The sequence below is a fragment of the Erythrolamprus reginae genome, chromosome 8 (genome assembly GCF_031021105.1).
Source record: "Erythrolamprus reginae isolate rEryReg1 chromosome 8, rEryReg1.hap1, whole genome shotgun sequence".
In the NCBI taxonomy this organism is placed as follows: Eukaryota; Metazoa; Chordata; class Lepidosauria; order Squamata; family Dipsadidae; genus Erythrolamprus; species Erythrolamprus reginae.
Window position 1 is genome coordinate 442,632 of NC_091957.1, and position 19,033 is coordinate 461,664.

The 19,033-nt window shown below is 51.1% G+C and overlaps 2 protein-coding genes and 1 long non-coding RNA gene across 3 annotated transcripts; 1 reads left to right on the top strand and 2 right to left on the bottom strand.

Moving 5' to 3' along the window:
- Positions 1-10,351: 10,351 nt before the first annotated feature.
- On the bottom strand, positions 10,352-12,068 carry LOC139170872 (uncharacterized). The gene is made up of 3 exons (XR_011559674.1): positions 11,970-12,068; positions 11,240-11,462; positions 10,352-11,073 (listed from the first exon to the last, which is right to left on the bottom strand). It is a non-coding gene; the product is annotated as an uncharacterized lncRNA (long non-coding RNA).
- A 90-nt stretch (positions 12,069-12,158) lies between these two features.
- On the top strand, positions 12,159-14,638 carry PAXX (PAXX non-homologous end joining factor). The gene is given in 7 exon segments (XM_070758439.1): positions 12,159-12,333; positions 12,453-12,537; positions 12,539-12,645; positions 12,861-13,054; positions 13,390-13,467; positions 13,785-13,872; positions 14,463-14,638. Coding segments are annotated over 7 exon segments (684 nt in total). The 5' UTR covers positions 12,159-12,241; the 3' UTR covers positions 14,503-14,638.
- Positions 14,639-15,218: 580 nt separating this feature from the next.
- Positions 15,219-18,410, bottom strand: CLIC3 (chloride intracellular channel 3). The gene is made up of 6 exons (XM_070758438.1): positions 18,367-18,410; positions 17,348-17,457; positions 16,920-17,045; positions 16,635-16,741; positions 15,975-16,150; positions 15,219-15,465 (listed from the first exon to the last, which is right to left on the bottom strand). Exons 1-6 carry the CDS (start codon positions 18,400-18,402, stop codon positions 15,307-15,309), a joined length of 714 nt encoding a protein of 237 aa, XP_070614539.1. The 5' UTR covers positions 18,403-18,410; the 3' UTR covers positions 15,219-15,306.
- Between the last annotated feature and the right edge of the window lie 623 nt (positions 18,411-19,033).

Here is a 19,033-nt window from a genome sequence, read left to right on the forward strand (position 1 = left end):
TTATTTTTTTCTTATTTATCCATATATAAACTTTGTTCCACGTTTCATAAAATTTCGTATCTTCTTGATCATTTAAGCGTCTTGTCATCATATCCATCTCAGCGCAGTCTAATATTTTTGTGATGATTTCTTTTTCTTTGGGGATATTTTTCCCTTTCCAATTTTGCGCATATATAATCCTAGCCGCAGTTAAAATATGTATAATTAAATATAAAATTTCTTTCTTATAACTCTGATTTATAATTCCTAAAAGATAGAATTCCGGGGTAATTTCTACATCTTGCTTTACTATTTCTTTTATTATTTTCTCAATCATCTTCCAATAGATTCTACCTTTACTACATGTCCACCATTGGTGGTAGTAAGATCCTATCTCTTTTTTACATTTCCAACACATTGGGGAAGTTTTGGGGAACATTTTTGCTATCCTATTTGGTGGGAGGTGCCATCTATAAAACATTTTAATTTGATTTTCTTTTAGGGACACTGATTTTGTCATTTTCCAGTTATAAGTCCAAACTTTCTCCCATGTATCTATATCTATTTCTTTTCCGATATTTCTGCACCAGCTTATCATATTGTCTTTTAAGGTCAACTCTATGTTTTTATGTGCTGTCAAATATTTATAAGTTTTCCCTATTGTTTTAGTTTGATTGGCAGTAATTAAATTACTTAGTAAATTTTTATTCTTGTTGAAAATATAGAGCTTGCTATCTTTCTGATATCTAGATTGAATCTGTGCGTAGTGCCACCAATCAATTATTGTCCCTTCCTCTTGTAATTTAATCCTGGATTTAAATTTCATTTGATCATCTAATAAATCCTTATATCTTATTGTTTTCATGTCTTTTATAGACTTAGGGTGTATTATTGCTTCTAAAGGGGCGACCCATTCAGGAATAGTTAAAAAGTGATTTTTTCTTATATCTTTCCAAACTTCTAATAAATATTTTCTTAAAGTGTGTCTTTTAAAATATGAGTGATTTTTATCTTTGTCATACCATATAAAGGCATGCCAACCAAGCTGAAGGTCATATCCTTCTAAATTTAGTGTTCTTTTATCTTCTAAATTTATCCAATCTCTAATCCACGTTAAGGCGGCTGCCTGATAATATAATTTCCAATTGGGAAGTGCAAATCCTACCCTTTCTTTAATATATTCTAACATATTTATCTTTATTCTTGCTTTTTTCCCTTGCCATATAAATTTTTTAACTATATTTGTTAATTCTTTAAAAAAGTTTCCCCCTGGATTTATTGGGATCACCTGAAACAAAAATAAAATTTTGGGCAAAATATTCATCTTGATTGTGGCCACTCTTCCCAAAAAAAGATATTTTTAAATTATTCCAAATGTCTAAGTCTTTTTTGATTTCCACCATTAATTTTGTATAATTATCATTTTTTAATGTTATTGTTTTTGCTGTTTGCCATATTCCCAAATATTTAACCTTTTTGACTACTTGTATACCAGAAATGTGTTCCAATTTGCTTTCTTGTGTTTTACTCATATTTTTTGTTATGAATTGAGTTTTACTTTTATTTATTTTTAGACCTGCTACCTTGCCAAATTGTTCTATTGTCTGAATTAATATTGGGACTGTCGTTATCGGATCTTCAATTATAAAAGTCAGATCGTCTGTGAAGGCTTGGACTTTGTATGTCTCCTTTCCAACAGTCAAACCTTTTATATTTGAATCTGCTCTTATTTTAATTAATAGGGTTTCTAGAGACATAATAAATAATAAAGGTGATATTGGACATCCTTGACGCACTCCTTTATTTATTTCAAATGTATCCAGATGTTCATTATTTAAAATAATTTTTGTAGTTTGATCTTTTCTTCCTTTCAAATTTGTCCACCTATACTTTTATATCTTTTCTTCGATTCGTTTCTTTAGTTATATTGCTACCTATCTATTCTCTTCAATGTGTATTATGTATTGGACTAAATAAATAAATAAATATAATAAATCAGTGCAGAGGTATCAAATAATAAGCAGATACACATAGTTCCATAATGGAATTATTTGAAGGGATGCAATTGTGATCCCATGCCTGAATCCTGAGTGGATTATCAGTGCCTGGGAATGCTGAGTTTGCCATTATTGAAAAGCAGGACATCAATATCTGATATTAGATAGATAATAAATATTGACCCCCGCTCTTCCACCTTTCCCCTTCCTTCTCCTTAGAAGCACAGCTACTTCCGTACACAGTCGTATTGGATGAAAGAAGAATGGGCCGCGTTGAAGGGGCTGGGACCCATGTGGCAGAGCAAAAGGATGGGGCAGGGGCAGCATGGAAAAAGGCGGGTAGATAATAACACAGAGGGGGAACCCTGGGGGAAAAACAGGCAGGGCCAATGGTAGGAGACGAAAATCCCTAGATCCAAGCTGTGGGTCTAGAAGAGGATGTAACGACGGAGTCAGGCAGAGCATTCCAGGCACTGGCCCCTTTGCTGCTGGAGTCGTATTTTTTGCCATTGAGCTTGGAGCATTTTACTCTTGAGTTTGCATCTATTGTTTGCCCGTGTATTGCTGAGGTTGAAGCTGAAGTAATCATTGAGAGGCAGAACGTTGTAGCAGACAAGTAGGCGGCATAGTATCAGGTTGTCCAAGCCAAAAAGTTCGAGCCCGGTGGCGGAAGGGATTCTGTTGTGAGGAGAGGAGTGGACGGCTCTTCTCGTGAAATACCTCTGGGCTCATTCAGTTTCATTAACGTCTGATATGCAGAGTGGATTCCAGGCAGATGAGCTGTATTCAGGAATTGGTCTGGCAAAGGTTTTGTATCTCCTGATTTGCAATCCAGTCATCTGGGATGAGTCATCCACAAGGTCATATCTGTCCAGCTTGTATTTTGTGTTCTGATTTTTTTTTTTGCCAATATGTAGGACAAAGCATTTGTTACTTGAGATTTGAAGAATATAGAATATAATTTAGAGTTGCCAATTGCGTGATCATTCCGACACATAGTCAAGGTCGAAACATTTAAATTGAAGCATGTATAGTGTGGAGAACAGAAGGAAAAGGGGGGACATGATCTAAACATTTAAATATGTCAAAGGATTAAATAAGGTTTAGGAGGGAAGTGTTTTTAATAGGAAAGTGAACACAAGAACAAGGGGGCACAATCTGAAGTTAGTTGGGGGAAAGAGCAGAAGCAACGTAGGAAAATATGATTTTACTGAAAGAGTCGTAGATGCTTGGAACAAACTTCCAGCAGACGTGGTTGGTCAATCCACAGTGACTGAATTGAAACATGCCTGGGATAAACATCGATCCATCCTAAGATAAAATACAGGAAATAGTATAAGGGCAGACTAGATGGACCAGGAGGTCTTCTTCTGCCGTCAATCTTCTATGTTTCTATTAAGGTCGCTTTGTAGGGCAGCAGCATTGTCAGAGGTGTTAAATAGTTTTACGTCATCAACAAAAATGACGCAGCTGCTTATAATATAATTGCAAATGTCATTTATGTCAAGCAGAAAGAATGAAGGCCCAAAACACGGCCTCGGGGGACAGAGCTATTAACTGGTGCTGGGTTTGACATTGTGTTTCCTATTTTGACTACTCATTGCCAGATTGACAGGAACGTGGCTATCCACTTGTGCAGTGATCCAGAAATGCCCTAAGAGCTTAGTTTTAACAGTAGTTTCTCCTGTACCACAGAATCAAAGGCTTTGCAGAAGTCTATGTAAATTGCATCTATTGCTTTACCCTGGTTGACTTGTGTGGTCCAAACGTTTCTGTAGTGTAGGACTTATAGATTATAGGATAACTTTTTCCTGAAAACAAACCGCTTGTTAGAAAGCAGGTTGCTTGTCTCTAAGTGGGGGGTGATGGATTGGCTTATGATGGATTCCATGAGTTTGCAGGTGACACAACATAATGAGATTGGTGTGCAATTTTCAACTACAGTAGGCTAGGGCCTCTCTTTTTGAAGATAGAGATGACCATGCCCAGTGACCATAGGTTGTCGGGCAAGGAGCGGGTTCTGAAAGATGCCTCATCGATTGTGCCTATGGCGGTGGAAAGTACTCGGTCCTGAAATTCCTGGAGAGGGACTGGACGGAGAGAACTGAAGGGGGGGAAGGAAGAGAAAGAGAGGGAAGGGCTTCCCTTGGGGCAGATATGCTGAAGGGCAAGGGGAGGAGAGGAGGGAGATGGAGGTAGACCCCTCCCTCTCTTTGTCTCGCTCCTCCCCCTCTGGTCCCCTCCACACACACACCGTCCTCAGCAGGTCAAAGGGGGAGTGGGGAGCAAAGGATGAAGGCCGGCCAGAGTACAGTGGGGTTCTTCCAAGCCTGAAAGTGACCCCCACCCAGGCTGCTTGGGAGGGAGGGCGATGCTCTCTCTGCAGGGAACGTCCTGTCCGGCTGTGTTCCGAAGGGCATCCAACGCAAGGTCCATTGCTTCTGCCACTGGTCCATATAGTCCTCCTTCCGTCGCTTCCTGGACAAGGCTGGATTCGCCTGGAGGAACTTGGGGAGAATAAAAGGAGCAAGGGCCGAGGCTGAGCAGCCGGAGGGTCAAAAGACGGGCAGCCATGAAGCTTCTGCTGGGCACCCTTGTCTTGGGTGGAGTCTGCTGGCTGGGAGCCACAGTGAATATTCCCTCCATGCCAAACTTCGATAACCAAAGGGTGAGTGCTGGGAATCGTGGAAGGGAGTTCTCTTCCTCCCAACTCCAGGGGAGACTGTGGGGTCCCTGGTGCTCTCTGGGCTGGCTGCAGGCATTTCATGACCCAACTAGGGAGCAGCATCAGTCCGGCAAGGGTGGGCTCTCATTGCCAATGGTTTAGCCAGGTCTGGCAGGAGGGGTTTGGGCTTTGGAATGGCTCCCCTTCAGTGCTAACCAATTCTCCTGCTTCCTCCCTTTGCCAGATTGCCAAGAACTGGTATCCCCTTCTCGCCATTCCTACTGGATCGGCGAAGAGCGAGAACTTTCCTCCGTTTAGATTTGTGGCCCAGCCAGGTGGAAGTCTGCTGTACAGCATCCGAGTCCCCCTGTAAGTTTTGGCAGCTACCATAAGGCCGACTCTGGCTGGCTCGGCTGAGGGTTCCCGTCCCAAAAGAGGCCCACGGGTGGATGTCTGCATGCCTCCCCCACACCGTCAAAGCGGTTCCCTCTTCATTCCAGGAACGGCGAATGCACCGCTATTGAAGTGATGATGAACAGACAGGGGCAGTCGGGGGACTTCGCGAGCAATCGTGAGTGTGTGGGGGATTCACTCCCACCTCCCTCCAGACATGCTGACCGTTATATTTTGGATTTATTTGTCAAGCATATATATTATTACAAACAAAGTATAAAAATGATTGTGAATATATAAGAAGTACAAACATGGTTATGAGCAGTGTTCCCTCTAATTTTTTTTTGGGGTAGGCGGAAAAGTATAGTGTCTGAGCGGCAGTCCCTTTGGGACTGGGCAGCACAGAAATAATAAATAAATAAATAAACAAACAAATAAATAAATAAAAAACCCACCCTGTTTTGCCTCAGAGAATTTCAAAATAAAATACTGTACTGTGTGTCTATAACAGTGAGCTCATAATAGGGCAACTCTATCAATATCAAAATGCCTCTTAAATAGTTGAGCTAGTTTCAAACTAGATTTTGATTTTCTTTCTCTCTTCCTTACTCCCATTCTTTTTCTTTCTCTTTTCCTTCCTCTCTTTTTTCTATCTGTTTCTCTCTCTCCCTCTCTTCCTCTCTCTCTCCTTCCCTCTCACTCTTTCCCTCTCGGCTTCTGGGCAGGTTTGGAAAACTCTGAGTTGATAATGATTTTTAAGTGAGCGATTGCTCACTGCTCAGCTTAGAGGGAACTACGGTTATGAGTCCATGATATTTAACGAGATACATGGGATATTAAGACAGGGACAGCAGGCAGAGTGGTGGGCTTATACACGGCCCTTACAGACCTCTTAATAACGGGGTGAGGTCCATGATAGATAGTTTAACCTTAAACCGCCTACTGTCAACCTCACCCCAAACACCCAAAACTTTAAGTTATTTTGGGGGTTTGGGAAGACACCAGCCATTCCAGGCACTGGCCTCTCTGTTGCTGAAGTTGTATTCTCTGCAATCAAGTTTGGAGCAGTTTACATTAGGCTTTTTATTGGGGATGAGGCCCCCCAGGGAGGATGACAGCCCCTCCTGGGAGAGGCGGAGTGAGGGGAGGGGGCTTGCAGGGTCCTGCCCTAAACGGCCTCTCCCTGTTTCTTTCAACAAAGTCCCCAGCAGCATGCGCTTTGTGGAAACAGATTATGAGACCTATTTCATCGCGCACATCAGTAATGCCCCCGGCAAAACCTTCCTGGCGCTTGCTGGTAAGAGAGCTGGGGGGGGGGGCAGGTCAGGAGGGATCCTCCCTCTGTCCAAGCAGTTCAACCAGGGAATTTGGGGGAGCCAGGGTGGCCTCACCCCCCCTGAGGTCCCCTGCCGACCCCCTCCTCCTTGCTTGCCTCTAGGCAGTCAGCCCACCTTGGCACCAGGTATGGAGGCGAAGCTCAGGGCCGTTGCTAGGAGGTACGGAATAACTGGAGAGACCTCACACAACGTCCGGCAAGGTAGGTCCTTGGTCCTCCTGGACCAGCTCCTCTGGACCAGCAGAATCTCTCTGGGAAGACGTTTCTTCCATTCCAACCCATGTTTCCATGCTGAGCCCAGACTAAGGGCTCCCCAGGGCATCACAGAAGGATGCCTCCTCCTCTTCCTCCCTTCCTCTTCCTCTCCCTCCTCCTCATCTTCTCCTCCTTCCTCCTGCTGCTGCTGGGATGACCGATTCTTCTCTCTTCTGTCCTGCACAGCCACCTGCTAAGGGGGCCCCAGCGGAGGAGTGCAGAGATTCAGGCCAGAGAGGGATCCCCCCCCTCAGCTGGGAAAGGAAGAAGACCCTGTCTCTGCCCAGGGGGCCTCTGTGGGACAGGCCTTGTGTGTCAAATGAAGCATCAATAAAACCCAGCAAATTAAAGAGTGGTGTGTGATTTCCTCATTCCCCCCCCTGAGAGGGAGGCCCCCTCCCCCTCCAGCTGGGGTCTGTTGGGTGTCGCTCCCTCCCAGCTGCTTGGCCTGGCACTCCTGGGGCCACCAGCCCAGCAGGCCCTGTGAAGTGTCCCGCCTTCCTCCCAGTGGACCACAGGGGTCCAGAAGCATCTCCTTGCCCACCGTTAATCTCAGGATGAATAAAATGCTCTCGCAAACTCAGAAAAAGAATAAAATGCACCCCGTCCAGGCTGAGAAGTAGTCACGTTGCCTTTAAGGATGAAGGAGGGAAATAAATATAATGGGAACCGCACACACATCCAAATAGGCCGATTCTTGCAATCGGCACCACGCGGTTTCTCCCTCCCCTTTGGGTCCAGGGGTCCCATGTCCTGGAGGAATCCCCTGCAAGCCACTCTCACCTGTTGGGAGAAGAAGGCCAAGGGAGCTTCCAGGCTGTCTTCCCGGTGGAGTGGGGGGGGGGGAGCCCCCAGCCCTTCTCTTCAGGGCAGGTGGCTACGTCCAAGCAAATGCAACCAGCGGGAGGGGGAATTCCCACAGCTGGAGTGCCAGGAAGAAAGGGGGTCCCCTTCCCGCCTTGTGCCAGTCCTAGCGCTCTTGATTCACAGCATGTTCCTCCTGCCTTATGATAAAGGGGGGGGGGCTATATTTGGAAGAGGTCAGACTCGGGAGACAGGTCGTCCAACGGTCAAGAGATCCATCTTTGACCCCTGGAATATCCAGTTACCAATTGCGCAATCATTCTGACACATAGTCAAGGTCGCTTTGTAGTCTGAAAAATTGTTTTGCAAATTAATGTTTTGGTTTTTAAAAACATACACACAAAAGTATGTGTGTGCATATATACATTCTCACACACACCTGCACATATATAATTTATTTACTGAATTTATATGCTCCAATCTAGCATATAATGTAGTATAAAATGCATTTGTTTTTTTCTTTTTCTTTTCTTTCCTTTTTTCTCTTTCCTTTTTTTCTTTCTTTCTCCATGTAAAAACAATAAAAATGAACAAAAAATAAATAAACTAACCAGCAATAAAAGTTAAGTTACTATACAATGAAATGCACACAGAAAACATTCATATATGGAAATCTCTCTCCCACACTGGGTGTATTGCTATTGGATTATTTCAGTTGTTTTTATTTAGAACCAGGAAATATAATACAATGCGGCCGCGAGAGCCATCGTGGGGCTTCCTAGATTCGCCCACGTTTCTGCAACACTCCGCGGCCTGCACTGGCTGCTGAAGGCAAACAGCCCTCCCCCAGTGGGTCGACCTCTAGGGAGGCACTGAATGCCATGATTGCCACATCAGAATGAGGCGACAGAGAGAAAGTTTTCTCGATGAGACGACCTCTGTTAAATCAAGATCGCTCCTTTTATTGTGTTTCACTTTTCCTGACATGTGGTACAGAATAACCAATTCGCGAACGCCACATACATTAAGACATCCCCCAACTACCATTCAGTCATGCACCATATAAGGCTTCCCTTGTGGCTTCCCTATAGGTAATTAACGGAAGCTCCATTCTTTGCCTTTTCCTGGATTGTGTGTTTACTGGTGATTGGCAAAGAAATGAGAGAAAGGCATATACAGTGGTACCTCGGTTCTCGACCACAATCCGTTCCAGAAGTGTGGTTGAGAACCGATTTGGTTGAGAACTGAATTAATTTATCCCATAAGAAATAATGGAAATGGATTTAATTGGTTCCCAGCCCATTGACTTGCTGGGAACCAATTAAATCTACAGTATTTCCTCTATTTCCTATGGGATAAGGATCTGAGGGGACGGGGTGAGAGGGAATGGGAGTCGGAATCCCGACACGCCCCTCCTGGCCGCCCTCTTAACAGCCTCCCAGTCTCTACCTTGTAACTGCTCCAAGCTGCAGGAAGGGTAGGGCTGGCTGCAATACCGGCAGTTTTGGGGGGCTCCTTTCCTCAGCGGTTCAGTTCGGTACCTCCAGGCAGCTGCACCAACTTTTTCCTTCCCGGCAGCGACGGCTCCGGCGGCTTACCTTCATCACATGACGTTCCTGACGCTGCTCCTCCTCGTAGGGAAGCCGCTGGAGCCGCCGCCGCCGGGAAGGAAAAAGTTGGTGCAGCTGCCTGGAGGTACCGAACTGAACCGCTGAGGAAAGGAGCCCCCCGAAGCTGCTGGTATTGCAGCCAGCCCTACCCTTCCTGCAGCTTGCAGCAGTTACAAGGTAGAGACTGGGAGGCTGTTAAGAGGGCGGCCAGGAGGGGTGTGTTGGGATTTCGACTCCCATTCCCTCTGACCTCGTCCCCTCAGATCGTACATTTCGGATAGCAAACAAAATTTTCTGTTCAGTATCCGAATTTTTGTTTGGATACCGAAGCAAATTTTTGCAGAAAATTTTGTTTGAAATCCGAAATGTATGAAATTCGAGGCGTTTGAGAACCGAGGTACCACTGTATTTCCTTATGTGGAAGTTAGCTATAGGTTTTCTTCATGTTGTATTTCCACATGGTCATGGATCCTGCAACTTGCTTATTCAGCCAGGATTTTGCTGCTTTTTATAGAGGAAGAATAAGGTTTTATTCGGCACCCAATTAGGCTAGAATATCACTCTTCAGCAATACTCCATTCCAAATTTCAGTGCTTAAAAACCTATGATTACAACAGGCTGCCGATTGGTTTCCGGTCACAATTCAAAGTGTTGGTAATGACCTTTAAAGCCCTCCATGGCATTGGGCCAGAATACATCCGGAACCGCCTTCTACCGCATGAATCCCAGCGGCCGATAAGATCCCACAGAGTTGGTCTTCTCCGGATCCCGTCGACCAAACAATGTCATTTGGCGGCCGCAGGGGAAGAGCCTTCTCTGTGGCGGCCCCGGCCATCTGGAACCAACTCCCCCCAGAGATTAGAATGACCCCCACCCTCCTTGTCTTTCGCAAATTACTTAAGACCCACCTTTGTCGCCAAGCATGGGGGAGTTAAGTTATCCTTTTCCCCTAGGCTACTACAAGTTATGCATGGTATGTTTGTGTGTATGTTTGGTTTTTTATAATAAGGGTTTTTTTAGTTGTTTTTATTAATTGGATTGTTCATGTTGTTTTACCACTGTTGTTAGCCGCCCCGAGTCTGTGGAGAGGGGCGGCATACAAATCCAATTAATAATAATAATAATAATAATAATAATAATAATAATAATAACAACAACAACAACAATAATAATAATAAAAAATAAAATAAAAAAAGAGATGGAAGTTAACAATTACTACAATATATAAGCATCAGTGTGAGAACATATTAAGATATGGAACAATTGGATATGAAAGTAGATCATGAAAAAAAATAAGCAGCACAACGACCGATGAAAACATAAGGATGTAATGTTATTATTTGAAAACAATATAGGTTATCCTTTTATTTAGCAAAAGTTAATAATGAATAGGTAACTGGAAATGAAAGAGAAATTAACATCAGAGATGCTCGCTTTTGTAATAAATGTACTGATATTGCTTTTGGGCTGTAAAGAGAGTTTCCTGAACAAAATTGTAGATAAGCTGTCTCAGACAGTTCTCTTAAAACAGATCTCTTATAAAATTGAACATTAAGTAATATGCTAATTTACATTTCCAAACTTTGAACTGGAGGAATCAGCAAATGTATGATACTTTACTGACTAGGCCGATATTTAGCAAGATATTTAGTATATTCCAGTGCTGGTTGGCATTTATAGCCAAAGAAACATGAAAACAATTGTAGCCTTCTGCTAAAATGAAGCCTTCTGTGAACATAATATACTAGTTGGGAGCAAATATATCTATTATTTCCACTCATAAATTAGTTTAGTTGACAAGTAAGATATAAACCAGCTTAACATGGTTCCTTCCCTTGCACATCAGCTGATCAAAGTTGGCCTATTTGTAGCCTTCTGTTCTTTACATTATTAATCACGCTAATTTCAGTTGGAATCTTTGCATGCTGGCCATGGCAACAATTAGGCCACCAGAATAACAGAGCGGGAAGGGGCCTTATTCTGCCCCAGCACCGAGCCACAAACGATTCCGCAACAAGTCGTCTTGGGTGACGTCTGTGAAGAAAAATCAGGCCTGAAAATCTATGTATTTATTTCTCTACCCACCCACCCACCCATCATTCTATGCCGCCCAATCCCGAGGGCCTCGCCTGATGTGCCGCCCACCCCGAAAAGGAATGCGGGGCAACGCTGCTCCCAAGGCCCGAGGGCCACCACCAACCTCTTTCCCGGCACCAGGGCTCAGGGCCCGCCCGGTCTCGCAGTCCCACCGAGAGGGACCCATCCACTCGGACTCCCCCGGGTCCGCCTGCCCGTAGGCTTGATAGGGGTCCCAGGCGTCCATGCCGTGTAGGTCCGGCCGAAGAAGACGGAGAGCGGCATATTGAAGCTCATTATGAATGGGCCAATCTTGAGGGTGGAGGGGTGCAATGTCCGGTCGGCCCCTAGGTGGCAGCAGATAAAATGGGAGTCTATCAGGAGTCGCTGATTGGCTGAGAGCTGTAGCAACAGCAGGTGATTGGCTGGCTTGTCAAGATAAACAACTGTTACCTGAGGTAAAAGTTGTCGAGTTCTTCTGTATTGGTTACCGCCAAAAACAGCGGCACTTGAATCCCCCCGGAGCGTCTCGTTTACAGGCCGCACGAAGCCAAGGCCAAAAGAACGGGAATAGCCCCCCCCCCACCGCGAGGGCAGGTTGGCCCCTGGGGTTCGGGGGGGAGGCCGCACCCCCAGCAATGCCCCCCGCCTGAGGGGAGGGGGGAGGGGCCTTCCGGAGAAGAGCAGAATTCTCCACAGGGACACGAGCAGCCGCGCCTCCCCGCCTCCCCTGGGCCCCCGTGCAGTGCGGCTTCCCCATGCCGAGCACGGCGGGGCCTTCGGGCGCTCCCCTCCTCAACCCCCCACCCCGCGCCCCCTCCCTTGAGGGCCCCGATGGACGCAGGCGGCCTCACCTGACCGGCAGCCATGCGTGGCGGGCGGCGTGGCCTCGCCTTCCCCTGGAGCAGAGTTTCCCAACCTCGGCCACTGGAAGGTATCTGGACTCCAACTCCTAGAATTCCGCAGCCAGCGGATGCCACGTGGCCAAGGTTGGGAAATACTGTACAGTACACTGCCTCTATAGCTCCTTCGGCAGGGCCACTTCGGGGTTCGGCCGGCAGGCGGCGCTCTAGGCGCGGCGACGGGGAGCGGCCGGCAGGGGCGGCACAGGGCCGCCGGGAGTGGGATGGCGGCGCCGGGCCCGCTGCGCGTGTTGAACCAGGGCGGGCGGCGGTTCCTGTACTTCTGCGGGGACGGAGGCGGCTCCCCGCGGCTGCAGTAAGTGCTCCCCCGGCAGCCCCTCCCTCCCTCGCAGGGGGCCTGGAAAAACCCCTCCCTCCAACGCCTTCCTCGGGGGTCGCGCCTCCTCCCACCCACCCTCCCTTCCTTGCCCGCAGGCTGACGGACGGCTGGGAGTTGTGGAGCGGCGACGTCCCGTGGGAGGAGCTGAGCGGGCAGGTGCGGAGGGCGCCCGGGGCTTCGCTCGGGTCTGGGGACCACCGCCCCCCGCCCCGGACTGACCGCCTTCCTTTTCCCTCCCGCCCAGGAGGAGCCGCCCCGCTCGCCCGCCCGCCGCCTCGTCCGACTGCGGTGAGTGAGCCCGGGCGCCTCCGCCTTCCTGGGGGCTTGGGGGGGCGGCAGGCCCGGCTTTTGCTTCCCTGCAGGGCTCTTCTTTCTCGGCCCCCTGCTTCGGAATGGCTTCAGGGCCCATTCTACACTATATGTGCTCGTCCAGGTAAAGCCAAGAGAAATAAATCGGCCCTGTGCCTCGTGGCCCCTCCAGTCACGTCTGGGCTCCTTTGCAGGGAACTCTTGGAGGGCCAGCCGGCGCCCGTCCTCGCCCTCCAGGACAGCCAGGCCATGCTGCAGGTCCAGGACGGTGGGCGGAGCGTGACCTTCAACCTGGCCAAAGCCTCGCTCTCTGAAGCCAGGCAGCAGCTGCAGGACCTCACCTTCGGCCTGGTGGAGCAGCTGCACGTGCTGGAGAGACGCCTGGAAGGTACAGCCCCCCCCCCAACCATGGCCCTTAACAACAAACACTGGGGGGGGGGGGCGCAGCCCTCAGCGCAGAAGAAGCTGGGCTTCTACCAAGGGAAAGGGGTCAGTTGCCTTTGAAAAGAGAACGGGCATTGTACCCAAAGCTCCTGTTTAACTTCTGCAGAAATTGCTGCTCAAGGCAGTTTAAGCCCACGCATGTCTGAAGGGACATTTTGCCCAGCCAGAATATGGCCCAGGAGCTGGGCTTGGACCCAAGGAATAGGCCCCTTTTGGCCTCGAGGGTTTCCGGGTTCGGAGGCCTGACTGTTTCTCCTCTTCCTCCTCCTCCTTCCCCAGAGGTCACAGCCGCTGCCACCTCTGTGGCTCTCAGGAGCCCTGAAAAGACCCCCTCTAGCCAGAGTGCCTTGGGAACAGGTAAGCGGGGCACTTCCGCCCCTCCCAATCACACCAGCCCAGAAGAGAGAGACGGACGCTGTCACAACCTGCCCCCAGCCCCTCCCTTTCGAAAGACCGGCTTCCCAAACCAGAAAAACCAGGTGGTAGAGGAACCCAGTTGTGCTGATGCCTGAACGGGTCCGAGGGGAAGTGGTCACTGGATCTGGTCTGTGCCAATAGGGGCCCCTCACCCCCTCCTTTGGATGCTCCACACTGCTGGGAATCCCCACCACCATCCCCACCCCAGTCTGGGTTATGTGAGGGAGGTGTCACTTTTCTTTCTCTGCTCCCCACAGACTTCAGTCCGCGGAAACCCAGAGGAGGAGCTGGCGCCAGCAAGCGGCGCCTGCCTGGGGAGTCCCTCATTAACCCTGGATTCAGGAGGTAATCTCTAGGGCTGCACAGGCCCCTTGGCTACGAGGGAGCTGACCAGCAGGGACATGTGCTTACCGTCCCTACTGGCCACCATCACAGGCGCTTTTGCACCCTCCGCGCATGCGCAGAAGGCTTTGTGCATGCCCAGAGGGTTGAAAGCAAGAAAATGGCCACATCTGGGCAGGTAGGCACAGTCTCACATGGCTTCTGCCACAACCGGGGGTGGGGGGCAGGGGGGCACCACTACTGGTTCAGCCGAAGCATTTCACCCCTGGAGCTGACCCATCGTGCCCATCTCTGGGAACCTCTCCAGCGAGGGACGCATTTTCCTTCCACGCTCCATACCAATTCTGGGGACCTGGTTGGTGCTGGCGGGGAGACCTCGGACGGCCCCATGTCATTGGGACCCTCAGCTGGGCCTCCAGCTCTTGGCCAGGTGTTGGACTTGACCGCTCCCAACTACGTGGGTATGACTGTGCCCAGCATCTCTCCCTGGCCCCCCGCAGCATCCTTCTCCCACTCCCTGCCAGGGAGGGGGCAGGATTGGGGAGGGGAGGGCGTCTGAAGGCTGCTCATAGGGGGCTTCCCTTTTGCTCTAGCAAGAAGACCCCCACGGGGGTAGACTTTGAAGACACCTGAACCGTTTTCCAAGTCAAATGGGAAAGAACTATTTCATCATGGATATTTTACAAATTATTTAAGCCTTAAAGCTCCACCAAGTATATTTTTATATGTATTTTACTGTATGTAGAAAAAGATCTGGTGCTTGATTTTACTCAGTTTGTGGTTTGTCCTTCCTGGGCCAAATTCTTTCTAACTTGGTTGGTGGGAATAAATTTTTTTTTGGGGGGGGGGGAGTTTGGACAACAGGGAGAGATTGATTCTGCAGGGGAAAAGTCTGTGTAGGGCACAAAAAACAACAGATTCTAAATTGATGTGTATATACATATATATATATTGATATATTAGCGTCTATTTCATTTTGTGGAGAGAAACTTAAAGCATTGGACGTTTGGGCCAAGGGGTATTGCACTATAAGAGGGAACATACTCTGACACGCACATACAGCCGAGAGCCGGATGGTGGGCAGGGCTGCTCCAGCGAGGGTCTCGGCTCCTTCCTAAGAAGCCCCAGCCCCCAAGGATCTCAGGCGTGAAGGATGCCGGCTGTCCTCCTCCCTTGAATCTTCCAGGCTGAACCTGGTGAAGAGGGAGAGAGGAAGGAAGGCAGGGCCCATTGGCAGGGCCAGGACTGCCCGGAGGGAGGGCCAGGGCCTGACCCCCCCCTTGCGTAGCCCCGCTGCCTTGGCGATGCCACGGGGGTCCCACTGATCTGGGCCTGCCCTGCTTTCTTCCACGAGGAGAGAGGACGGAGAGGAGCAAGGGGGCTGCCAGTCAGAGCCAGCCAGACCCCGACTTTAGCCAGGGAGTGGGGTGGGGGCTATCAGGGCTGCCTGACCACGCCGTGGTAGGCCTGGATGATCTCCTCGGGGTGTGGACACGTGTACTGGAACTCCTTGGTCTCCGCAGCGCACTCCAGGTAGCGCCCGATGCCCCGCAGCTCTCCGGGAATGCCCGCCTGGCGATAGTGCTGGCACACAACCTGCGGGAGAAGGGAAGGGGGCCAAAGTCAGCGCCTCCCGGGTGGCCGTATTCCCCTTTCCCTTCCTGGCCTTCCGGGCTCTTCCGGCAGGCCTAGGAGGCGCATGGAGGCTCTTAAGTGTCTAACGTTGTCCGAAGGCTGATTGTAGAGGCCCTTGAGGAATCCTGTGCCTTTGTTTCACCTGTACTTGGCTGTGAGCCGCCCAGAGTCCAAATAATACATAAATAAACAAATAGGTGCCAGCCATCCGCTGACTCTGTTTTCACGATGAACCCAAACCAGAAGGTTGAGATTCCCGAGATGCCAAATTTTGTTTGTGCTGCGTTTTGGCATAATAATGGCCCCGTGGAGGGTGGGGAGGAGGAGGAGGGGGGAGGAGGAGGAGTGGCCCGCCCTTCCGTGAATACGTTAGGTGGCGGGGAATTTGGCCCCAGGACATGAATGAATGCTCGGCAGAAAAGAAAAATGCCCAGAGGAGCCGTGGGGGGAGGGGAGGGGGCTTTTCTCACATTAACGATGTTGAGTTTGGGGAGGAGGTTGCAGTCGGCCAGCGTCATCTGGTCCCCATCCAGGAACCGCCGGCGGGAGACCACCAGCTGGGGATCCCGCACCCACTCGTAGTCCAGAGGGGTGTTCAAGTACTGGTCCAGCTTGCGGAAGGCTTTGAGGAGGGCCTGGAGCAGAGCTGTGGGGAAAACACCCGAGGGAGGAGCGTTGGAAAGCACAGACAGACTGCCTCTGGGGGGGGGGGGGGCTTGACCCGCTACTCAGCAGAGCCAAAGATTCATCAGGCTGCCTTCCCCAGCCCAGCCAGGCCCCTTTCCAAATACAGTTCTGGGGCTTGAGATGCTCAGTGTGCGTGTGTTGCTTGACCACTTGCTCACAGCCTTTTAGGAACTGGGGGGGCATTTTTCCTGTTGGACCTCTGGCCCCTCAGCTGCCCTTCCCTCCCGTGTGGTCTGTGCCCAGCCTGTCTGCCCTGCAGGGAAGGGACTTTGTCTCTCCTTTGGCAAACGTAAAGGAAGGTAGCTGGGCCTCCTCCGCGCTGCTCTCCAGACCTCAAATGGAGCCTCAGTGGCTCAGCGCAGTCCTTCTCCACAGGACTCAACTGAGGGCTTTGGCTAGCCAGGGAGGATGGGGGTTGTAGTGCAAAGGCCCTTCCTGCTCACTTTCGTCCTGGGCTGGTATGGGGTTCTTGATGTAGGCGGAGAACCTATGGAAGATGTCGTTGCCGGCTAAGGTCGACTCCTGGTACCTGGCCGCCAGGCTGGGGAACCTGCGGGGGAAGATGGAGGAACGCTGACGGCTCTGCCTCAGTTTCCCCGTCTGCACAACGGGCAGGACCTTGCCTTGCCTTTGAAAAGGAGAGCAGGCAGAATGCTTCTCTCTTGAACTCTTCCCCCCCCCTCCCAAAGGAGTTGGTTGGCTGGATGCCCTCCCCCACCATCGCTTACTCGGGGGGGTTCAGCGTCTCCTCCAGAAACTCTTCGATCTTGATGGTGTCTGTCCTGGGCTCCCCGTCGTAGAGAAGGACGGGCAGCTGGGATCCCGGGGCGAAATCTTTCAAGACATCCAGGGACCTGTGAGGGGAGGGGGATGAAAAAGGGGGCTGGGCCTGGGAAATGGAGGACACCCCCCTCCTTTCTGTATCCCCACAAGGGAGATTCCCAGGAACACTCGGAGCCCTCTTCTTCAGCTCCCCAAAACAGCCCCCAAACTCTCCTGACTCCGGGGCAGCTTTTCTAGCCCCATTGCCCCCAGGGGGAGAGGCAACAATCCCCATCGCCTGCCAGAGGATTGGGGGGTGGGGGTGGCAGATCAAAGGGGAACTGCCAGAGGCCGGGTAATAAGCATTGTCCACAGGCAAGATGCCAGTCCTTACCTCTTGGTGTCCACTGTGGTCAGTGTGAAGGGCACCCCCTTGAGCAGCAGGACCATGAAGAGGCGCTGGCAGAAGGGGCAGTGCCCTATGGTCTCGCCATCAACGCTGGCCTAAACGGGGCAGGCGGGGGGCGTCAAGAGGCGGCCCGGAAAGGCAGGAGACATTCGCCCCCCTTTCGGGCACCCGACACGCCACCTTACGCAGCGCCCACTCAGTGTACGGCATCACAGATCCAGGACTGCCGGGGAAGTAGGTCAGCATCGGAGAGGCCCCTTCAAGCCTTTCGCTCTGCTGTCAAGACTCCCAGGACTTCAGTCCTGCTGCAGCGCTTGTCCATTCCTTCCTCTGGGCAAGTTATTTTTGGATCAGCGAGGGCGTCATGGGAAGACGGTTCGGCCGACGTTTAATTGAGCCTCACCAGCACCAAAGCCTCACGGCCCCTTGCAGGGAACGGGGGCTGCTGAGCATGCGCTCTCGCCACCCACCCACCCAGCTCCCTTGCGCCCACCCACCCTGCCCTGGGCTGTGATCGGATTGTTCCCCGGCCAAATCCCAAACCGAGGCCGCCTTTCAGGTTGGCCCAGAGAGGCTCCTCTGCCAGGACAGGAGCCTCAGGGCAGGGATTTGGCAGTTTCACTTTGCGAAATGGAGGTTCCTCTCCACACAGATGCACGCCAAAGGATCCCTTCGGCTGACTCCCCCGTGGGGGGAATGGGACCGTGGCAGCCGCCCGGAGAAGGTGCCCTCAGCCCCCCCACTATCATGGGACCCACTGGAGGGCTCACAGGTCCCCTCCGGCCAGAGGCTGGGCCCAGAGTGCCTGCCTCCCAGCTGGAAAGGGAGCAGAGGCCGGGCGCAAGGGAGGCTGCAGGGGGCCAAGAGAGGCTGGTCCACTCTGCCCTTCATGGGCTCTCCGGCAACCCGCTCAGCAGGCGGGACCATCGGGAGGCTCTTCCTCCAGGTCTCCAGCCGAGGTCCCCTCTGGAGCATCGGAGCCCAAGCGGCAGAGCGAGTCTTACCTTGACAAAGAGCTGGATCTTGGAACCTTCCGCCATCCTCGCTTGGCCCGGCAGGGAAGACTGTCCAGCAGCCGCTCGGATCCGTGTTATAAACCCGACACACCCTCCCGGGAGCTTCACCAGCCACATTCTTTCTTCCTCGCCTCCCAACGCCCTGTTTCCGCAGCCACCCAATCCTGGGCACTCCCTGGTTCCTGACTGCTGGCAGTGGCAGACGGGCAGGGTCCCAGCCGGGGGTCCCTGGGCAGCTCTGAGGAAGCCCCACCACCATCACCATCACGGGACCTTAGAGGCCGCCCAGAGATCCTCTGGGTTGAAAGTCAGCCCCTTCCCCCTTACTGGCTTGGGGGACCCCGAAGTGGCAGGAGGGCCGGGTTTTGCGAAAAGGGGAACAAGCGAGGGCAAGTGATTCCTGCCCCTGCCGTGTTGATGGCAAAGGGACCTTGGGACCCTCCTCCTCCCCCTCAGGCGGCATCTTGAATGGCATCTTTCCTCTCTAGGAGCCCCAGATGTACAGCAAGACTCTGGGGGGGGGACAGGGACCCCAGGCTGGGCTCAGGTCGCAGAGGTGGGTCCCTGCCAGTTTGGGAGGGTTCGCTAGAACTAGTAGCAGGAATTCACACAGACACATACCCCCACTCACTGGACTGGCAGTGAAGGCCGACTG

What these genes read in the sequence shown, in the direction of transcription:
- CLIC3 (XM_070758438.1), bottom strand. Translation starts at nt 18,402, where the DNA reads ATGGCGGAAGGTTCCAAGATCCAGCTCTTTGTCAAG. An exon ending in GAGACGCTGAACCCCCCCGA is followed by an intron (nt 16,742 to 16,919) that starts GTAAGCGATGGT and finishes CTTCCCCCGCAG; the next exon opens with GTTCCCCAGCCTGGCGGCCA. An exon ending in CATACCAGCCCAGGACGAAA is followed by an intron (nt 16,151 to 16,634) that starts GTGAGCAGGAAG and finishes TTTTCCCCACAG; the next exon opens with CTCTGCTCCAGGCCCTCCTC.